General features: G+C 17.9%; 5 protein-coding genes across 5 annotated transcripts; 2 read left to right on the top strand and 3 right to left on the bottom strand.

The window, feature by feature from the left end:
- Positions 1 to 148: 148 nt before the first annotated feature.
- PRELSG_1135300 (conserved Plasmodium protein, unknown function) lies at positions 149 to 2,024 on the bottom strand (the record flags this gene model as incomplete). The annotated part of the gene is made up of 6 exons (XM_028677637.1): positions 149 to 203; positions 447 to 480; positions 1,263 to 1,313; positions 1,608 to 1,717; positions 1,807 to 1,902; positions 1,993 to 2,024. 6 exons carry the CDS (start codon positions 2,022 to 2,024, stop codon positions 149 to 151), a joined length of 378 nt encoding a protein of 125 aa, XP_028534006.1.
- A 999-nt stretch (positions 2,025 to 3,023) lies between these two features.
- PRELSG_1135200 (hypothetical protein) lies at positions 3,024 to 5,777 on the bottom strand (the record flags this gene model as incomplete). Its single annotated transcript, XM_028677636.1, has 1 exon — positions 3,024 to 5,777. One exon carries the CDS (start codon positions 5,775 to 5,777, stop codon positions 3,024 to 3,026), a length of 2,754 nt encoding a protein of 917 aa, XP_028534005.1.
- A 1,243-nt stretch (positions 5,778 to 7,020) lies between these two features.
- Positions 7,021 to 7,690, top strand: PRELSG_1135100 (conserved Plasmodium protein, unknown function; the record flags this gene model as incomplete). The annotated part of the gene is made up of 4 exons (XM_028677635.1): positions 7,021 to 7,080; positions 7,219 to 7,274; positions 7,474 to 7,537; positions 7,637 to 7,690. The coding sequence occupies 4 exons, from the start codon at positions 7,021 to 7,023 to the stop codon at positions 7,688 to 7,690; spliced, it is 234 nt and encodes a 77-aa protein (XP_028534004.1).
- A 968-nt stretch (positions 7,691 to 8,658) lies between these two features.
- On the top strand, positions 8,659 to 8,972 carry PRELSG_1135000 (conserved Plasmodium protein, unknown function; the record flags this gene model as incomplete). The annotated part of the gene is made up of 2 exons (XM_028677633.1): positions 8,659 to 8,698; positions 8,827 to 8,972. The coding sequence occupies 2 exons, from the start codon at positions 8,659 to 8,661 to the stop codon at positions 8,970 to 8,972; spliced, it is 186 nt and encodes a 61-aa protein (XP_028534003.1).
- A 561-nt stretch (positions 8,973 to 9,533) lies between these two features.
- On the bottom strand, positions 9,534 to 14,142 carry ROP14 (rhoptry protein ROP14, putative; the record flags this gene model as incomplete). Its single annotated transcript, XM_028677632.1, has 4 exons — positions 9,534 to 13,324; positions 13,450 to 13,618; positions 13,738 to 13,797; positions 13,948 to 14,142. The coding sequence occupies 4 exons, from the start codon at positions 14,140 to 14,142 to the stop codon at positions 9,534 to 9,536; spliced, it is 4,215 nt and encodes a 1,404-aa protein (XP_028534002.1).
- Between the last annotated feature and the right edge of the window lie 923 nt (positions 14,143 to 15,065).

Below are 15,065 nucleotides of genomic sequence, written 5' to 3'. Positions count from 1 at the left end.
TAATATTACATTGGTAATAAATTATATAAAATCAATTACACTTGTAACTAAAATTTAGGTTGTTATAAATTAACATTGATATATAGATTTTTCGAGGTTAAAATATAAATTAACATAATGCGCTTTTGTAAAGTCTTATTCAATTTTCTTAATTTTTGCAAATTTTTGTTGACAATCTAATGCTCCTAATGGAAAACCAACTGCTTTTTTTTTAAAAAAGAAAAAAAAAAATTTTAAATAAAATTATTATGCTAATAAAAAATTTAATTATTTTAAATAATTATTAGTATAATAAAATTTAAATATAAAAAAAAATAATAAAAATATATAATAAAAAACTTTATATATATATATATATATATATATATATGAATAAAATCGGGTGTACATGCTTGATAAATTTTTATATAAACTTAAATGCATTTTCATATTTTTCTCAATTTAACCGTATTGTAGTCATATTTACGCAAGATAGCATTACTACATAAAAGGTCAAAAAAAAAAAAAAGATAACATTATTATATTTAAACGAATTTAATGTAGTATATATATGTATACATGTATATATATACTCATAATTTAAAAAAAAATAAATAAATAATCCTAAGAATATAACCAGAAATAAAATAAATAATACAAAAATGTATACAAATGAAAGAGTAAATGTTAATATATAAGGTTATATAAAAGAAAATAAAAAATGCAAAAAAAGAGTATTAAATGTAACAAAAAATATGAGAACAATGAAATATATAAACAGATTGATAAATTCGTTACTTTTTGTAATTATATAATAAAAGGAATATATTTATAAAAGTATAAAATACTAATATAATTTTATAGAGAAAAATAAGAAACATTAAGAATGAATTAAAAAAAAAAAAAGAGTAATATGCATTAATGCATTTTTTCTATTATTAAATATAAAATATATTTTTTAAAAATAAAGTAGAAATAAAAAAAAAGTAAAATAGTAAATATAATAAAAAAATTTTTTTAATGAATCCATATATACATATATATATAATACTAAAATTTAATAATTATTTTTTGTTATATAAACCTCAATTTTCTACAACATATATAACATATATTTATGCATATATCTATTATTCAAAAAATGTACAATTCTCTCTAGAGCTAAAAGAAAAAAAAGTAGATGAAACAAAAAAAAAAAAAAAATTTAGAATGTAAAACATATATATATATATATATAATTCACAAAATATATAATATTTCATACTGGTGTAATTTTATCATACATTGATATTCTTCTACGAGGTTAAGTAACCATTCTGCAATTGAAACAGATTCTGTTAAAAAAAAAAAAAAAATATATATATATTTATACATATGAAAAATGGAAATAGTATAAAATAAATTTATATATAATAGAAAAAGATGTAATAGCAATAGAATGAAATTCATCAAATTAAAAAATAATACAATTATATAAACGGAAACATATATAAATGATTTCATTTTTTTGTGATATTTTTTAAAAGGAATATTATCACATTATATATTATATATATACCTCTTTGGTACATTAAATAATAAATTTGATAAATTATTTTGTGTTATTAAATAATATAAAAATAACTCACCAATTTTAGAAGATTGTGTAATTAAATCGTCTAATCCGTTGACACTGATTATACTTATTAAATTAGAATTTTTTTTTAATAAATCATCAAGTCTACTTGTCAAGGGGTTTCTGTTCATCGTATAAAATAAAAATAAAAAAAAAATATACATATATAGTTATTTAAAAGAAAAAATAAAATAATATTCTTTTATTTTTACGTTTTTATATGTTTTCCATAAGTAAAAGTAGAAAATTGAGGAACACTATTCATATATACCTTATAATTATTCTTCTGACAAAACTTACTCGCAAATCTAAATTTATAATAAAAATGTGTTGATGATTGTATTATTATTTTTTTTTTTTTTCTCATTTTTTTTAAAAGAATAAATAAATAATTATACCTTAAAGAATTCCTAAAAGCTGAATATTTCATTTTCTTAATACGTTAATATAACTTTTTTAAATTTAAAAATTTTTTTTAAAGCAAGTTTAAATGTATATATATTTATTTGAATAATCTTATAAAATGTGTTTCTTTTTATTTTTTTAATTTAAATATGAAATAAAAGAATATGTAAAAATTTTACAAAAATACTTAAAAATACTCTTATTTTTTAAATTAATATATAATATATAATATATTTAGATTTTTATTTTTTTATATTTTTTTTTATAAATATTTTTTTTTTTTTTTTTTATAAATAATTCAATGGTGATTTGTTTTATTTTTATTTTATTTTTTATTAATATGCATTCACATGTTATTTATTTATTATTTTATTTTTATTTTTTTTTTAATTTTTTTTATTTTTTTCTTAAAATTTGTATTTTTGTTGTTACATATGTATATATAAAAATATTTGACTATTAAAACATAATAACGGTTTTTATTTTTTTTATATTCTATTATTTCCATGTATAAATTTTATTCTATATATTTAATATAAATTGTTTTCTTTTTATTTTACAAAATATTATAATTTTAATTATAACAACTTCTTTGTAAATGTTATGTAAAATATTATAAAATGTAATAATTACAAAAAAAAAATTTTTTGATTATTACGAAAAAATTAATAAGAAATAACTAAAAGAAAAAAAAAAAAATTATTTTTCATTTATATTTAAGGAGAAAATTAAGATGTGTATTTACACCATATATAATTCTATACTAAATGCTTCATTCTAAATAATTATAAAAAAATTAAGAAATAAGTCTAATGAATAAAAGAAAAAAAATTCTTTAAATAAATTACAAAATGAATTTCTATATGTGAAATTATAAAATTTAATATTATTAAAAGGTGCTTATGTAAACTTTATATCTTTATTTATACAAAATTCAATTAAAAGTATTCATATATATATATAATAAATATTATAAAACAATTTTTATTATTGTATTTAAATTTTAATTTAAATTAAATTGGTTTTAAAATATGTTTGCTTTCACTTTTTCACTTTTATTTATATGTGAGATAATTTTATGAAGAAGTAGATATTTTCTTATATGAGCTTGAATTCTTGGTAAGTAATTGAGGCATTTTGTTTCAAAATTTTTTTTTTTTTTATATCTTTTAACAAAAGCATATAAAATAGAAGCAGTTGAGTTCCATTTATTAATTAATTTGTTCATTTGTTCTTTTATTATTGTTAATGATTCTAAATTTAAAAAAATTTTTGTTAATCCTATTTTGTAAGAGGTAATTGATAACTGACACTTTTCACAAATATAAATAGATTTTTTTTTTGCATTATTTTCGGTATCAGTTATTGGCACATTTAAATTATTCAGTAAATAAATGAGTTTAAATTGTTTATAGAATTCTTCAAATGTAAATATATAAGAAAAAGAAAAATTTTTAAGCTGTAAAGCATGAAATAAAGATAGAGAATAGCACTGTAGAAAAACCCTTTTTTCGTCAAAATGATTAGCCCTATTAAATTCATTAGATTTGATACATCTAATGAAATGAATTTGACATGTTTTTATTTCATTTATTAAATGATCTAGTTGTTTAATGTATTGAGAAGAAATTAGAAACCTTTTTGATAACTTTCCTTTTTCAATAAAACAATCTTTAAATAAATTTTGAAAAAATTCATTTGGAGAACTTTTTGCTATATCAATGAATTCAGATTTTATAACATCTTTATTTTTAAAAATGAAATCATCAGTAGTATATTCTATTTTTCCTATAGAATGAGAAATAGTAAATTTTTTAGAATTTGAGGATTTATTTTTTATATATATTTCTGAAGAAAATTTTTTAAAATTTTGATGTTCTCCTTTTAAAAAACTATTACTTACTATATTTTTCATATCTGAGTTAGATGATTTTGCTTTTTTTAATGATTGGTTTATTTTATTGTCATAGGAATTACTTGCTATTTTATAAATACTTTTTTCATTTTCTTTTTTTAATATTCCAAAATGCTTATTACATAACATAGTAAAAGATAAATCAGTACTTTTAGGTGTTAAACAGCAATCTTCTAAAAAATTTAAAATAGAAACAGATTCTTTATATAATACATCTAATAAATTATCATTTGATGTATATTCAACAAGTGGTACATCAATGTTTTCTTTTATATATATTTCATTTTCCTTTTCAAAAACAGTATTAAGAAAAAACTGTTGTATTCTTTCATTAGCTATATTTATTAATAATTGTTCCAGTGAATTTTTGGAAAATATTTCAAAACCAAATATATCTAATATACCTATAAAATTCCTATTATTATTCAAGTGTATATTAGGAGAAATATTCTCATTTTTATTTAAATGAATGTCTTCATTTTCATTTTCCTTTGCATAGGAAGTATCTATAAAACTGTTTATTCTATCAATTATCCAATTAAACAAATTATAATAAATAATTTTACTAAAAGAATGAATCATAGTTTGCATTTCTTCTCTTGTAAAGTATGATTTTATTTCACTTTTGCCTATTGTAGTTATTTTTGTTGAACAAATATTTTCTACAATAACTTTATCTAAAAATAAAGCCTCACAAGCTTTTTCAAATTCTTTGTAATTTTCTATAACTCCCTGAACTATTCCATTGGAATTTTCTTTTTCTCCTATTTTTACATTACCTAATAATAAAATACCAAATAAAATTGATATAATATCATTAATTTGTTTATCATTTAAATTAAGGTAATGAAATGCAGTTATAATTTCACTAAATTTATTTTTTTCTTCATTAGAAAATTTTAAATCACTTTTATTCAAAAAATCGTAATATCCTATGCTAGTGCTATAGTTTTTGGCATGTTCATTATACAAGTATATATTTTCATTATTATTTAAATAATTTAACATTTCATAAAATATATGAAAATTTCTTTCTTCTTTTTCTTGCTTAATAATTCTACTTTTTTCTAAGAGAAATGCTTTTATATATCCATTCTGAACATTATTATTTTCATCAATATATAATTTAATAGATTTACCAAACCTACTACTATTGTTATTATGAATAGTTTTTGCATTTCCAAAAAATTCTAATAATATATTTGTGTTTAAAATTATTTCCGGAACTTTTGTTTTCCCTTTTATTTCATTATAAGTTAAAAATTTCATAGCATTTTTACACGCTTCTGTTTTTCCTGAACCACTTTCTCCTGATACAATAATATACTGATTTTTTTTGTTCAAATTTAAGTTATATAAAGCCATTTCTGCTTTGTAAAAAATATGAGCCTTTAAATTTTTTTCATTGGTTTTATATTTGTATTTTTTTATAATTGTTTCGTTAGTGTCATTTAAACATTTAAATGGATTTATTACAATCAATAAATGACTTAAATTTGTATATATTATATCATTTGATAATCGTATGGATAAATAATTTAATATTGTTGGTATATTTCTACAATTTAAATTGCAAATATCATCTACATTAAAATCTATATTATCACAAGGATATAATTTTTTTATATTTTCACACTCATATATCATTTTGTTTCTTACATTTTCTAGTCTTATATTTTTTGAAGTAGACTTATCTAAAATCCTACATTTCTCAAATATTTTATTAATTATTATAAAATTATTCTTTTTTATTTCTAATTCTTGATCGTTTTCCTTATAATACCAAACCATCATATTTAAACGAAAGTTATCTTCACTTAGATAATCTCCATTTTCAAGAAGGATGGAACATATACTATCCATTGTGGATTTTTTATTATATATGTGTAAAATTAGGAAAAAAATTTTTTTTTTTTTTTTTTTTTTGCCTTATTTTTTAATTACACTTTTTTAATTTTAAATACATTTGTATATTTTATTCATAAAATAAATTTTTTTTTTTTTATTAAAAGAAAAAAAATTTATAATATTAAATTTTTTAAGTTCTTTGTATAAGAATTTATATACTTTTTAAATGTTTCGTTCTACAAAAAACTTTATACAGTTTTTAATGGATTTTATATAATAAAACATATGATTTACAAAATTTTGTCTATTTAAGAAAAAAAAAATGAATTTAATGTAATTTAGCTCAAATTCTATAGGGATGTATAAGTGTAAGTGTAAAGTATAAATCAGTATAAGTTTTAATTGTACTCCAAAAAGATATTTATGATATTTTTTTTTTTTTAAATTTATGCCATATTAATTATAGTTGAAGACCTTATCTTTAATTGTATTTTTATTAAAAGAAAAATGTAATTTTTGTCTTTTTTTTTTTTTTTTTTTTTTTTATTATGTAGATCTATATAAATTTCGTTTAAAATTAGTGAATTTTATAGTGAGCATAATAATTTAATCATTGGGAAAATTATGAAAAAAAATATTGTTTAAATAAGAAGTATCTCACTTCCATTTAAAACGAATATATATTGAGTTTTAAATTTTAACACTAATGATTTAATAATAAAAGAAAATATTTATAAAGTGTATTCATTTTTAGTAAATATAACAAAATTAGAATAAAAGACTTAAATTTATGATTCACTTAATTTAAAATATTATATGATTTATTCTTAATTTTATATTGATCAATTTACTATTAATATTAAGATTAAAATAAACGAACGATAAAAATTGTAAAAAACATTTAAGATTATTTTTAATAATACTACAGTTTTTGAAAAGACATAAAATACATAAAAAAAAAAAAAAAAATTGTATTAATGCAAAATTTAGCAATAAAAAAAAAAAAAAAAAAGATGCATGTAAAAAAATAAAATATAAAAAGTTGAGAGAAAAAAAAAATGAACTGAAAAAAAAATAAATGAAAAGAAAAAAAACAAACTCTTCCATTTAACATTTAATTTTATATGAAAAAATTATAAAAAATAATAAATTTAAGATAGAAAAATAAAATAAAAGATATTTTATGTAAGATTTTATTTAAGGTTTTATTTAATTATTAGAAAATTCAGTCAAAAAGTAGCTATTTTAAAATATAAAGATGAAGTTTTTTTTTTTTTTTTTAAACGTATTAATCTTTTTATATTGTGTTATTGCTCAAGTAAGAAAAAGAAAATATAAATTAGGAAAAAAAATAATTCTTCATGGAAAATAAAAGAAATAACATCTTAAAAATTATAATACTTGCTAATATAACTACTTATATTTAATATTTAAATTATTTCATTTTTTGATTTAGTCAAGTATAGTATATGATGAAAATCAGAAAAGTACTCAATTTCATTTTGCTTTATGGTAATTATATATAATATATTTATTTTATACGCTTATTATAAACAAAATAAAAAGATAGGGGAAAAAAAAAGAAAAAGGAAAAAGATGATATAAGTTTTATTTTATACATTAACAATTAAGAAAAATAAGATAAAACAAATAAGAGAATATAATTATAAATGTCTTAACATTATCATATTTTTTTTTTATTTAAAAATAGGACTGTGATAGTTCTTGTTTCTATATTTGCTTTAGGAACTTATGCAACTTTTCGGATTTCATATGTAAAAATATAAAACAAAAAAGAAAGAATTTTCACATGATAATTTATAAGTAATTATTTTTGTAATACAAAATATATTAACAAAATTATTTTTTTTCAGACAAAAGATTCTTTGTTATATTCAAAAATTAACACATCAAATCATGGAAAGTGAATGACTTTAAAAAGTGTATTTAATTTTTTTTTTTTTTGTTTAAAGAATGCTTTTTTTTATAAAGTGGTTTTTATTTGTATTTTTATTTATTTTTTTTTTTAATGTACTAGTAGTAACCATTTTATTTTAAAGGCAAAAAAATATATATATATATCATTTTATTGTAATGTGTTTTATATCATAAATTTTAAATTGTATTCTTTTTTTTTCTTTATATGTATTTTATATAATTTTTTTTTTTTTTTTTTTTTTTTTGTATCTTTCTTTTTTAATTATTTCATAAATAAAAAGTATTATTTTAAAATTTTTTTTTAATAATTTTTATTTCTATATTTCACAAAATGAAAATTCAGGAATATTCAATATTTAATAATAATGGCTATACAAAAATTAAAATTTTCATTATAAATAAATATTTTAAATTAAAAAAGTACTTTTAAAGTATAATATATTATCCATATAGCAGTATTCTGTATATAAATTCTTACAATGAGAAATAATTTCTTCATTTTTTCTTTTTTCTGAATTTAATGTTATATTTTAGTTTTTTTGTTCCTAAAAATACAAAATTTTTAATTTTAAAAAATAAAGTGAATATGTTAAAAATGTAACAAATTAATATATAAGAAAATTATTTTTAACGTATTTAAATATAAACAAAAACTTTTTTAACCCAAAAAAATAAGTAACATAACCCATATAAGGATATAAAAAAAAAAGAATCTTCTATGAAATTATATCTAAATGAATTATATTTCTGATTTTTTCTTATTATAATTTTTCTTATAATTTTTTTTTTTTTTTTTTTGTTTATCAAATTTAATTTCATTTTCTTCAACATACTAATTTATTTTTTTGTTAAATATAATAATATAATAATATAATAATATAATAAATTAAGAAAATATTAATTTCTTTGAAAAATTGTTGCTACAACCCATTTTTTCAATGCTAATTTTACAATAAATATGAGTAAATTCTTTAATTGGTATACATGTATTATTCTTGGTAATATAAAAAAAAAGAAAAAAAAAGAATATTTTTTTAAATAAAATAATAAATAGATAAAATTATTTTTCTAAATAATGGAAAAAAAAAATATATATAATTTTAATGTTCAAATTTCAAATATTTAGGAACAACAATACCTTTAGGTTTATCAACAATGAGTTTATGGTATTTGAACGTTGATAAAGAAAAAACAAAAATCCATACATATAATAATGAATATCGTAGAAAGCAAAAGGAAATTAGAGAATTAGAAAAGCAAAAAGAAAAGTGAAAATTTTTTATTTTATGTTTTTTCTTTTTTTATTATATAAAAAAATATTATTCTTTTCGAAATGTGCATATTTTTATAATAAAGAAATTTAAACTTGTTTGTAAATTGGTTATATCTAATTTATAAAAGGAGGTATAAATAATTAAAAAAACACAATAAAAAAAAAGGAAAAGAAAAGAAAAAAAAAGAAAAAAAAAGAATTATGAATAACTATTAATATAACAAACTAATAATTAGGAAGGATCAATTAAAAAAAAACCCAAATATATGTATGTCAAAAAATTTTATTATATCTTAAAAAAAAAAAAGAAAAAAAATGAATAACATGTGTGTAAATAAAATATTAAAAAGCAGATACCTAAAAAGAATTTAAAAAACCGTTTAAATATTAAAAAAAAAAAATTAAATGAATTAAGAACAAAAACCCTATTTATAAAAAAAGATAATAATAAATAAGATTAAGAGAAAATAACTATAAACATAAAAATTATAAAGAATATAAATTAAGTTTCTTTTTAAGATAACTTTAGTATCCTTTATTAAAAATTATTTTTTTTATTTTTATGCAAGATTTTTTTTATTATTATCATTATCATGTATTGCATCCTTTAGGTAAACATCACCATTTCCTTCATTATTCGAATTTTCTTTTAATTTGCTTATACCCGCAAATTTATTTCTATCATTATATATATTAAATAAGCCTAATTTATTAATTTTGTTGGAATAATTATTTAATAATTTATATTTCGTATAAGAATTTTTAATAGCATTATCTAATTCATTCTTCGTGTTTCCATTCTGAAAAAACTTTTTAAACTCATAAGAAGCCACATTAGATTTACTTCTTTCTAATTCTTCATCTTTTTTTATATTTTTATTTTTTGATTTATCAAAGCTATTTTTTCCCTTTTTATCTATATTTTCTACTTCTACACCTTCTTTTTTTATGTTAAATTCATCTTGTAATTTTTGTCTTTTTTCTTCATTTAATAAATCTTCTATCTTTTCTTTTCTTAATTGTTTATCACTTCCATTTTCCTCTTCATTTTCTTCTATATCTTCATATGATTCCTTTTCTAATTCTTCCTTTTGTTTTATTTCGTCATTTATTAATTCTTCATTTTCTTTTTCTTCTATTTGCTCATTTAATTCATTTTCTAACTTTTCATCTTCATCTACTTGTTCACTTAGTTTTTCATTTTTTTTTTTTTCTATTTCATCACTTGATTCTTGTTGTTCCTCTTCTTTTATTTCTTCACTTGATTTTTTTTTTTTTTCTTCTTCTATTTGTTCGTTTGATTCTTCTTGTTTCTCTTCTATTTCTTCATTTGATTCTTCTTCTGGTTCTATTATTTCTTCATCATTTTTCATGTCATTATCTACTTCATTTAACTCTTCAGAAGACTCATGTTTTTTTGGATTTTCATATAATTCATTGTTTAATTCTTCATCTATTGATTCATTTAATTCTCCTTTTGTACTTGGACTTTCACCATGCATTTTTATATGTTGTAAGTTATTAGAATTATTTAGTTTATGAATTGTTGACATGTTTTTCTGATTCTCTGATAACAGTTCACTTTTTAGTCTTTCATCTAATTCTTCATTAGATTTGTTTTCATTTTTCTTTTGTATATTTTGTTGTTCTAATTTTTCTTTTTCTTCTTTAATTCTTTTCTTTTCTTCAATTAGTTTTTGCTCTTCTAATTTTATTTTGTGTTCCTGAACTTTTTTCAGTTCTTCTAATTTTTTTTTTTTTTCTTCAATTTCCCTCTGTTCGTATATATTTTGTTGTTCAATTTTTTTTTGTCTTTCTAATCTTTTTTTTTCTTCATCTATTATTCTTTGTTCCTCAAGCTCCTTTTCTTTTACATATTCTATTTCTTTTTCTAATTTTTTTTTTTCTTCATCTATTATTCTTTGTTCCTCATGTTTCTTTTCTTCTACATGTTTTATTTGTCTTTCTAATTTTTTTTTTTCTTCATCTATTATTCTTTGTTCCTCATGTTTCTTTTCTTCTACGTGTTTTATTTGTCTTTCTAATTTTTTTTTTTCCTCATCTATTGTTCTTTGTTCCTCAAGCTCCTTTTCTTTTACATATTCTATTTCTTTTTCTAATCTTTTTTTTTCTTCGGATATTTTATATTCTTCAACTTTTCTTTGTTGTTCTAATTTTTTTCCTTCTTCATCTAATTTTTTTCTTTCCTCATCTAATTTTTTTTGTTGTTCTTCTAATTTTTTCTTTTGTTCTTCAATTTTTTTTAATTCTTTCTCTAATTTTTTTTTTTGCTGTTCAATTTTATTTTGTTCTTCCATTTTTCTTTGTTGTTCAACTTTATTTTGTTCTTTTAATTTTTTTTCTCTCTCATATATATTTTGAGAATTTTTTATATGCTTTCTCAATCTATGATTATGATGTTTACTGATTTGTTGAATAGAATTAGATAACATAAAATTCTTATGATCCATCTCTTTATTTGTTGTGAAGTCTTCTGTTACTACTGGAATATGATGTGGTTTTACTATCACTTTTGATGAAACAATATCCCACCACTGTTTTTCATCATTTTCAGAAAATTTATAAACGTTATTTAAAATTCTTAAATAATAAGGAGCTTTTATGTTATTACTCATAAAAGGATTTTTATATAACAAGGAGATAATATTTTCATCTTTTAAGGATAATTTTGTCAGAAATTTTTTAAACCATTGAATTTCCAAAATTGTTTCATCCTCTTTATCACTCAACACACTTAACTGCCAATCTAATCTATCTATATATATAATTGGTATAAAGTGAAATAATAATCTAAATTGATTACACATATTTTTAAATACATTGTCAGGCTTGCAGTTAAATTCATAATTCTTCCATACTGTATTATCATTTATATTTTTACTTTCTGTTCCTTGAATTATAATTTCTTTTCTAGCTTTCTTAATTTTTCCAAAAGAACCATAAACGTTCATAAGTTCAAATGAACCATATTCCGCATTCATGACTTGATAAGGGGATAAAGAATTTCGAATAAAAAAGGACAAAAAATAAATAAATAATATAAAATAGAAATACTGTGCAGTAAATTTGAAAATGAATCTTCTATTATTTAAGAAAAAGAAAGATAGAATAAATAAACAAACTAAATTAATAAAAAATAAAGAACTATAAAATATATCAACAAATCCATATAAAAATATTTTATTTGAATAAATTAACAATATAGAAATTAATAAAGTCATTTGGCTAATAATTTTAGAGATTATATTATTTGTATAAGCAAATATATAAACCGCATATAAGTTAAATATTAATAAGTAAAAAATGAAATGAAATGTAGTCATAGGATAAATAGTTGCAATACAAATATAAATAATTATTATTATAGAACAAATTATATGAGAGATTATTTCAAAAGATAAATTTTTATTTCTTATAAAATATTGTAGCCCATTCTTTGAATATATCCAATAAAAAATGTTGTATATGTCATTTTTTATATTTTTAAGTATACTTTCATTTTTATAAAAAGTAATTTCATTAGAGCCAGACCTAGATATTAATTCTTCTTCTTGTGTTGGTGTATTTCTTTCTTTATTACTGTTAAAATAAGTGTCATATATTTTGCTTAATTCTTCTGAGCTCATTCCAGTAAAATAAAATATATCAAAACTTTTGAAATAACGTTTGCTTTTATTTTGATTTATTATCTTTTCCTTAACTACATTTAGTATTTCATTTCTTCTCCATTTAAAAAAAAATTTTAATAAAATGTTATCATCAAAACAAAACATAAGTGGAGCTAATAATAAAAAGTAAAATAAATAAGAATTTCCAGAAAAAAAATTCAGGAGGCAATATATAAAAATAATACAGCCACCTACTAATCTAAATGATCTAATTGGAAACAGTATAAAAAAAGAAAAAATGCACTCAGTTAATATGGAAAATAAATTGTCTAATTTACTAAGAAGTATAGAAGAATGAAGAAAATAAGATAACGATGATGGAAGAGGTTGTGTTTCATATATGTAATACTTTCCTTCTAACCTTCCCCATAAATCAGTATTTCTTAATCTAATTAAACTTGATCCTATTAGAACTTTAAAAACGAAAAATCTTGCAATATATCGAATCAAACATGTAGTAGAATACTTTTTTTTTAAATGATTTTTATATAAAGGAACAAGAAACAAACATAAAAAAACTAATTCTAACAATTCTAACTCATAAACATAATTAAACCATATATTTCCAATACTATAAATAGATTGTAAAAGAATATAAATTGATAAAATTATTATTAAATTTATATAATTTAAAAACAATCCAGTTAAACTTAATATTATTCCTAAAGATTTAAACATAGAAAATGGAAATAATTTTAATATAATAAGAACTATAATTTTGAATACATATAAATTATTATTTTTTTTTTTAATTAAAAATAATTATTGTAATTTTTTAATTATATACCTATAATAGGTAATAAATTTATAGTAAAATTACAAACAGGTAAAAACAAAAAAAGTGAGTGAAAGTTTTGAATTTTCGTCCATATACTTTCATTTTTTAAATCTTCTAATATTTTATTAACATGATCCTTCGCTGGTGTTAGTCCATTGTCACCTATTAATGCTATGTTCTTTTTATCAATAAATAAAATAAAAAAATTAATATATTTTTTTTATTAATAAAAGGATTCCTAATTTTATAATATTGCGAATTTCTTAAAATATAAAATTTTTTTATTTATTATTTTACCTGATTCCATGATACAACAAACGAGAAGAAACAAGACAATAAAATTATTCTAATATAAATCTGTATATATATTATATGTATATATAAAGAAATGTTTATATATTATGATTTTTTTTTTTTTTTTTTTGCAAATAATATTATATAATTTGTATATTTATTATTTTTTTGTGTTATTCTTTTTTTTCATTTTTTTTAATTTTATTTCTTTACTGTTTGTGAGCACCAAAATGTATTTTCAAGAGCCTTGTTTTTATATGGAAAAGAATCACTTGGAGAATTCTTACTAAATAAATTATTGAAAAAATTTCTTATGCATGATTTTATTTTACTGAGTTTTTCATCCTTATCTATTTCTTTATCATTAATCAAAATTTTCGTTGGTTCATCTGTTTCATTTTGTTCCATCTTTTTTTTTTTCTTACTATATGTCTATTTGTATACACTTTCTATAATGTTTTTGGAAATATTAAAAATGAAATAATATATTCTTTTTGTTTATGCGAAAATTAAAAATCAAAATAAAATTTATCATAATACTTTATCTTTTCCCTATAATAGACAATTTTATTTGTTTTTCATTTCTACACATATACACAAATATTTATTAGTTAAGAAAATGAACTAAAATTTAAATTTTGAAAACCGAAAAATGAGAAATTATAGAATATTTCTTTTTTATTTTCCTTTCTTATAGTTTTAACTATTTTTTTAAATTTATAATAAAAAAGTCATATATAATAGAATAAAAAAAATAAATAAAAAAATTAAGTTACAAAATTTTTTTTTTTGAATTAAGATTCGTGAAGAATGAATAATAATATTAAGTTTATATACCTTTTTCTTTTTTTTCCCTTTATAATCTATGCATTAAGGGTGCAGTCATATATTTCATTTAGAATGGCTATCTATTTTACATAATAATTAAAACTTTTTTAGCAAGAATTGCTTTAAAAACAATTTCGTTAATAAGAGAATTAAAAAAAAACAAAGCTTTTATTAAAATTTATTTATCTTTATAAGAGAAAAAAAAAGAAACAGAAAGAAAGAGGGAAAAGAAAAAATAATATAAAGTGTATATTTATAATAATATATGTTAATAACATTAAGAAGCAAATAACTCAGTATAATTATTACAGAAAGTTGAAATAATACTTAGACAATGTAGAAATGAATAGTATGCTTTCAATGAAAGAGGATTTAATATTTTTCAGTATTATCTATTGTATTATACTAAGAAATATATATATAAATTTATTTATGAAATATTTCCTTATCATTATAAAAATATAATATTAAATATTATTATGCCTAATTAAATTCTTTCTACT

Source organism: Plasmodium relictum (assembly GCF_900005765.1).
Source record: "Plasmodium relictum strain SGS1 genome assembly, chromosome: 11".
Lineage (NCBI taxonomy): Eukaryota > Apicomplexa > Aconoidasida > Haemosporida > Plasmodiidae > Plasmodium > Plasmodium relictum.
The sequence above is the reverse complement of the archived record's forward strand: the minus strand, read 5'-3'. Positions and strand labels throughout refer to the sequence as shown.